The 6,000-nt window shown below is 47.0% G+C and overlaps 1 protein-coding gene across 1 annotated transcript in view; it reads left to right on the forward strand.

Moving 5' to 3' along the window:
• The window catches only part of GAP43 (growth associated protein 43), a 52,956-nt gene extending 49,540 nt beyond the window's left edge, over positions 1–3,416 (forward strand). Inside the window, exon 3 of the mRNA XM_069031673.1 lies at positions 2,673–3,416. Coding sequence (XP_068887774.1) covers positions 2,673–2,761 — 89 coding nt within the window. The 3' untranslated portion in view covers positions 2,762–3,416. The remainder of the gene's footprint in view (positions 1–2,672) is intronic.
• The last annotated feature ends 2,584 nt before the right edge of the window (positions 3,417–6,000 follow it).

A 6,000-nucleotide genomic window follows, 5' to 3' on the forward strand; every position in this document is an offset into this window, starting at 1 on the left:
TGTAGGAGCTGGACCCCACTTTCAGCTGCTGATTAACAGGGCATCTGTGTGACTCGGTAGCACAGCAGATGTGCAGGACCCCCCAGTGTCTGTCTGTCCCTGTGCTTGCAGTGTTACACCAGGGCCCGTCTGGTGTGCTGTCCTGAGGGGGCTGTGGGACTGCCAGCTAAAACCCGTGCATATTTTTGGTAGGAAGACACAAAAAGTTTTAAACACAATGAAAAACAGTGTCAGGATTTGTGCTCCTGAAGCCACATTACTCTTTCACTCATCTTCCATTTATGTGAGGAGAAAAACCCAGAAATTCTGCCTTACTAGGATCTGTCAGAGCCTTGTAAGAAACCAGACTTTGCTGCTGGCTAACAATAGTCTTTTCACTGAAGTTTAGGGGTAGATGGTTGCACACTGGGATTCTACTCTCAGCTTCATCATTCAACGTGTCTCCTGCTATGAATGCCTTAAAGAGCAGCATTAAAAAGACTCTCCTCCCTCCCAGTGATCAAGTCATTCAGGAAAATTTTAAAAACTAGGCCAAGCTTTGCCTCCCAATGACACTTGTTACAATCCTATTTTAATCAGTAGCCTGTTTTGTCTCTGGTCTGTGGTGGTAGCTGTACCAGATACAGATGGAGTCCTTGAGTAGGTGGATGGAGTCCTGCTTAGCTGTTCAGTATCAAGGGAAGGAAAGTCCACAGATGTTTTTGCTGACGGGGTTTGCAGATGCAGTGGCTGTGGCCATGGGGACGTTCTCACAGAAATTTTTTTTCTTTTGGGAAATCAGCAGTCAGTTGACTAAGGTAAAAAGTATTTGAAGGTCCAGAAGCAGATCCTTTAATGAAGATGATTCCAAATGGGAAGTTGCACACAACTTAAAGGTGATTCATAAGGAAGTGGTGCTTAGGAACATATTTAAAACCCAGGCTAAAGAGCTGAGGGAAAGGGAAGCAGGAATGTAGCACCTACTGCCAGTATTGGAAGCAAATACAAGTCTGCCATCTGATGGCATCAAATGGACCAGGCCAAAATGCATGAATGGTGTCAGTAAGGAAACCTTCACATCCCAAATAGCATTCTCACTAAACGTGGGTATGAGGGTGCTAATCCTCACAAACTAAACACTGGCAAGTGAACATCTGCATTGTTAGACTGACGGCACAGGCCCTGGTGTGATTTTTGTGTACACCAAGTAGCGCTGCTTCAGACAGGTCCCAGACACAGCTACCTTCTTCTGGAGAAGAAGAGAGTTTATCCATACAGACATAAGCTGTGTGGTGCCAGGTGGCCCTGGGGCAGTCCCTGGCCCATTATATTTACTGGTACAACGTACTTTGATAGCCCATCAGAGAAGCCAGGAACTGTGCAGGGAGCCCAGAGTGCTCTCTGAATGACCACTGTGGTTATAGTGATGCTACAGAGGTCTGTTGAGGGCCATCACTGAGGTATATGTCATACCAATGACATGTGGTCTGTCCCACACCACCCAGCCCTTCAGCACTTATTTCTTTTCCCTGTTCTTTATCCCAAGTCTGGGTTGCTGCTTGCTTGACCTTTTCATGGGCTGTGTGGGCATGGGAGTCAGTGGGAAAAAGGGGAGATGGCAAGGGAGCAGGCCAGTCACTACAGTGCACTAAGACCCTTTTCATTATTCTGTCTTACAGCCCTGTAGCCACCTTTTACAGGACACCACATTGTCCTGTAAAAAGCAATCCAAACAGTGCATGGATTGTTTCTGAAAGAGGCTGGTGACATGTTAGTGTACCCTGATGAGAGCTGGGCAGTAGAAGCTCAGAGACAATTAAATCCATCCTGCTGCAATGAAGGAGGCATGGGCTAGATGAACACAGCCGTGAGATCACTCCAGCTTGAGGGGCATTGTTTTTGTTTGCCTTGTTCCTCCTGGCTGCCTCTGCCTTCCCCTGGTTTCTGATCCTCTGTCTAGTTCATTGTGGGATAGCTCCTAGCATTAGTTTTAACTTCTCATGTGAATGGTGTGTCAGAACAAGGTGTCTGCCTGACAGGCAGACCCAGCCTCCAGTTGCACTCACTGCTTCCCCCAGGGCAGCTTTGCTTCTGAAAGGAGAGACCAGAAAACTAGAGAGATGTGGCAGCCTCTGGATGAAGGCTCCCATTCTTGAAGGCTAGAGATATTTCTCTAGATCTCTGTTCAGTGTGAGAGAAGTTTCAGTTACAAGCTATAAAATTTTTCCCTCTGGGTCTTGCAGGCTTCAAGTGTGTATAGAGTTTTGGTTTTTTGTGACCTCATTAAGTCTCAGCTGGGAGGATCCATAGCGGTAATTGGGGGACAAAAATTCAGCAGTGCTACCATCAGTGGGTTCTGTAAAAGGCTCTGTGATCTAGTCGATAAGCCAAGAGTCTAATCAGTGCCCCTAATGAAATGACAGTGGTGGTCTGGCACATCAGCAGTGAGCAGGGCAGCTCCTTCCAGTGGCACATGCTTTCTGGCTGAAGGTGTTTTGTGAGAGCTACATATTTGCCTGCTGGACTGTACCTTAGCATATTCTTTCCATGCTGCAGAAATTCCAGGGACTTTAAGCCCTGGGTCACTTTTGGGAGTGACAAGCCTGAAATCCTGCGGCCCATCAGGCTGTGTGCGCGTGCAGGATGCTCTAGATCATGGCTGACTAACGCTGGACCATCTCTTTCCCCACTAGATGCTGTAGAAGAAACCAAACCTACTGAAAGTGCCCAGCAGGAAGAGGTGAAAGAAGAAGAGAGCAAGGCGGACCAAGAAAATGCCTGAACATTAAGAAATGACTCCCCATTGCCCCTCCCTCCCTCCCCCTATCCTCTATCCTTCCTTCCCACCCCAATCTCGATCTCCCCCCTTCCTGCTCACATCTGTGAGCCTGTCTGTCCCTCTCCCATTACCACTTAAACCCTTTTTCTCTCTGTGTGGCAAACATTTAAAGAAAAAAAAAAAAAGCAGGAAAAATCCCAGTCAAACAGTGTGGCTTAAACATTTCTTTGTTTCTTGGTGTTGTTATGGCAAGTTTTTGGTAATGATGATCCAATCATTTTGGGAAAATTCTTGCACTGTATCAGAGTTCTTTGACCTGGCGCGTGCGTGTGTCTGTCTGCCCACTGCGAGCACTCTCTCTCTCTCTCTCTCTCCTCTCTCTCTTCTCCAAGTGTGTGTGTGTGCAATGTTACGTTCATCTGAGGAGTCCAGACTTACCGAGTGAGTTAAAACAAAAGAGGGGGGAAAAAAGGTTCTTTTCTTCCTTTTTCAATGTGATGGAATGAACAAAAGAAAAAACAAAGGACCAAACACAGCAAACAAATGAACAAAAAGAATACTAAACCCCAGTTTGTTTTCAGAACTAAAAGAACAACAACTAAAAAATGTGCCAATTAGCATAATGCTTGGCTCCAGGCTCCTTTTTCAAACTGAACAATAATTATAATAAATGAGAATAATTATCATTAATACCACCGTGTCGCATTTCTATGCTGCCGTACATCCTGCTGGCCTGTGGTCTTTGGTGGGCCACTTCTTGCGTGGCCCAGCAATGCTCCTTGGCCACCAGTCAGTAACCGACTGCTCTCCTTGGCACTACTGAGGGGATTTTTAGGGGGAGCAGGCTTGGATTTTGGGTGAGATGTTAGCACTGAATAACATAAATAATGAAAGTAGCAAAATCAGTTTTGGGAAAGAACAAAATAAGCATCCCTCTAGGAGACCTCTAGGTTGTGATATGGAGAACTGTGGTGACCTTGGAGGTATGAGCCTGCAGAGGGACAAGCTTGATCCATGCCAAAGGTCTAACCCCTGCCAAGGGCCACGAGGGGACAGGGCCCTGGGACCTGAGCTTCTCCCCACAGTAGGATGATGCTCACCCCATTGGGCTGAAGTCCCTGGGTAGCATAGCATGGTCCCCCAAAAGTGTTCTGTTTGGCGAAATAAATTGGGTCAATGCATTGAATAAATAGGCACACAGGCAGGATGAGGCCTGGTGGCATAGGAGCAAGTTGGCAGCACTTTGAGAAATACCCATTCCTGCTCCCCACAGAACCCCAGGGTGGCTCACCCAGCTCTAATGGGGGCCAAGGCTTTCAGCTGTCATTTATGGCTGTGGGCAGAGCACCACCTCCTAAATCTCCACCACTGCTACTGCTACCCATAGGTTGTGGGCTGTTCCCTGGTGCCTCCCAGCCTGTCACAGTGGAGGACTGACAGACACCAAACCCAGAGCCTGTACAGCCACCTGGGTCTGCTGCTGTCATTGTGAGCTGTGAGAGTGAACAGTTAAAATATATTTAGTAATATCTGGGCTTTCATAAAAGCCCAGTCATTGGCTATTACTGCTGTTTCACTGCCCTGATTATTATCGTGTGCTTTCCCAGCAGTTCCTGCATGCTTTCCTGGCTGCATTGGCAGTGACAGCCAGAGTACCCTGCAGCATTACGGTATGATGGTGCAGGAGCAGGATTAAATTGTCCTCACAGCAGGAACACCAAACAATGGGAGTGCTGACAGCCAGAGCGTCCTTTGGTGGCTGATGCTTCTTGGAATGGCAGCCCTATGGCCTTTGGAGGGCTGGCTGGCACTCCTTTGTTCTCCTCCATCTGTTTGTTGGAAATAGGGAGAAAAGATGAACAGTGTCTCCTCAGGAATGATCACTTGGAACGTAGACTGCTCACTGGAAGTGCCATCAAAACATGTCAGGATTCATTTCCATGTGCTTCCTGGCATTCTGTAGAAATAAGAGAGAGAGAGACAGGGAGGTGGTTTTTTTTTTTTTTAAAGAGGGAAAGAGAGAGTGGGAGAGAGATTGGACAAAGATTTTTAAAAACAGGGATTAGAGAGATGAGGGGGGGAAAGATTTTCGAGTGGATAGATGGATGATAGGGAGAGAGAGGGGAGTATAGCTAGAGAAAGATTAGAGTGAACAAGATGAGAGAGAGACAGGAAGAAATTAGATAATATGGAGCAATAGATGATTGATAGAGATAGTGAAACGTAGATAGCTGAAGTAGATTAGACAGACTAAATAGGTAGAAAGATGGGCTGACTGACAGATAGGTATTGTGTCATACTTCATAAATGATATATATGCTAATATTCCCATGTCATGATGGGTGGTAAACCCTGAGACACCTTCCAGCCTGACCTCAATTCAGCAAATGTAGCGCAGACATCAGGCATTGCTTGGACCGTATGTCAGGTCTCACCACCCCACCCGTGCCTGCCATGGATGCAGCAGGGTGTGGATGGTGTTTGGGAGGGAGAGAGCTCTGAGGGACACGGGGGCTGAGGCGTAGGGAGGAGAGGTGTACACTATGTTTGCTGTTCGTAGCACACAAGGGGCCCAGCCCAGCGCAGACACTGCAGACACCCCGTGTCTCTAGCACCGAGCTGAGAGAACTGAGGTTCAGCTCTCAGGATTTATGGGAGAGGTGTTTGGGAGGAGGCAGAAAGGAGGGAGCACGGTTTTTGTTTGGCCTTATCTCCTGTCATGACCATTTTAAAAGGTTTTCTGTGTTGCCTGTTCCTGCAAAGACCATGTGGTCTCCCTGCTCTTCTGATTTCAGACCCCAAAGTTTTCATCTTGCCTCCACTTTGCTATTACTATTTTTAACTTTATAAGGAAAAGAAAACTGCCTCTCATGTCTTCCTGGACATAGGCCTTCCTCCCTCCTCAAAAAATGAAACAGCTTTCTCTCCCCAGGGACGTTTTATCTTTGTATTTCGCATGTTGCCTCCCCCTTGGCTGATGGCTGGGGCATCGCGCATGTTTTGTCACCGTTTGTAAGAACATACTTTGCCATGTTGCTTAGAGAACAAAGGGTTGGGTTTTGTGTTTTGGTTTTTTTCCCCCCACAAAGAGAACGGGGTATGTGGTTACCAACTGCAAACCTAAATAATTTAAATACTAATTCCTCTCCCTTGGTTGCAGTTTAAAATTACTGGCTGTAACCAAGCACCCCCTATCTTTATTATTGTGCCGTGTCCTGATCCTGCCAGAGAGTCAGGGCAAA

Source organism: Aphelocoma coerulescens, chromosome 1 (genome assembly GCF_041296385.1).
Source record: "Aphelocoma coerulescens isolate FSJ_1873_10779 chromosome 1, UR_Acoe_1.0, whole genome shotgun sequence".
Classification (NCBI taxonomy): domain Eukaryota; kingdom Metazoa; phylum Chordata; class Aves; order Passeriformes; family Corvidae; genus Aphelocoma; species Aphelocoma coerulescens.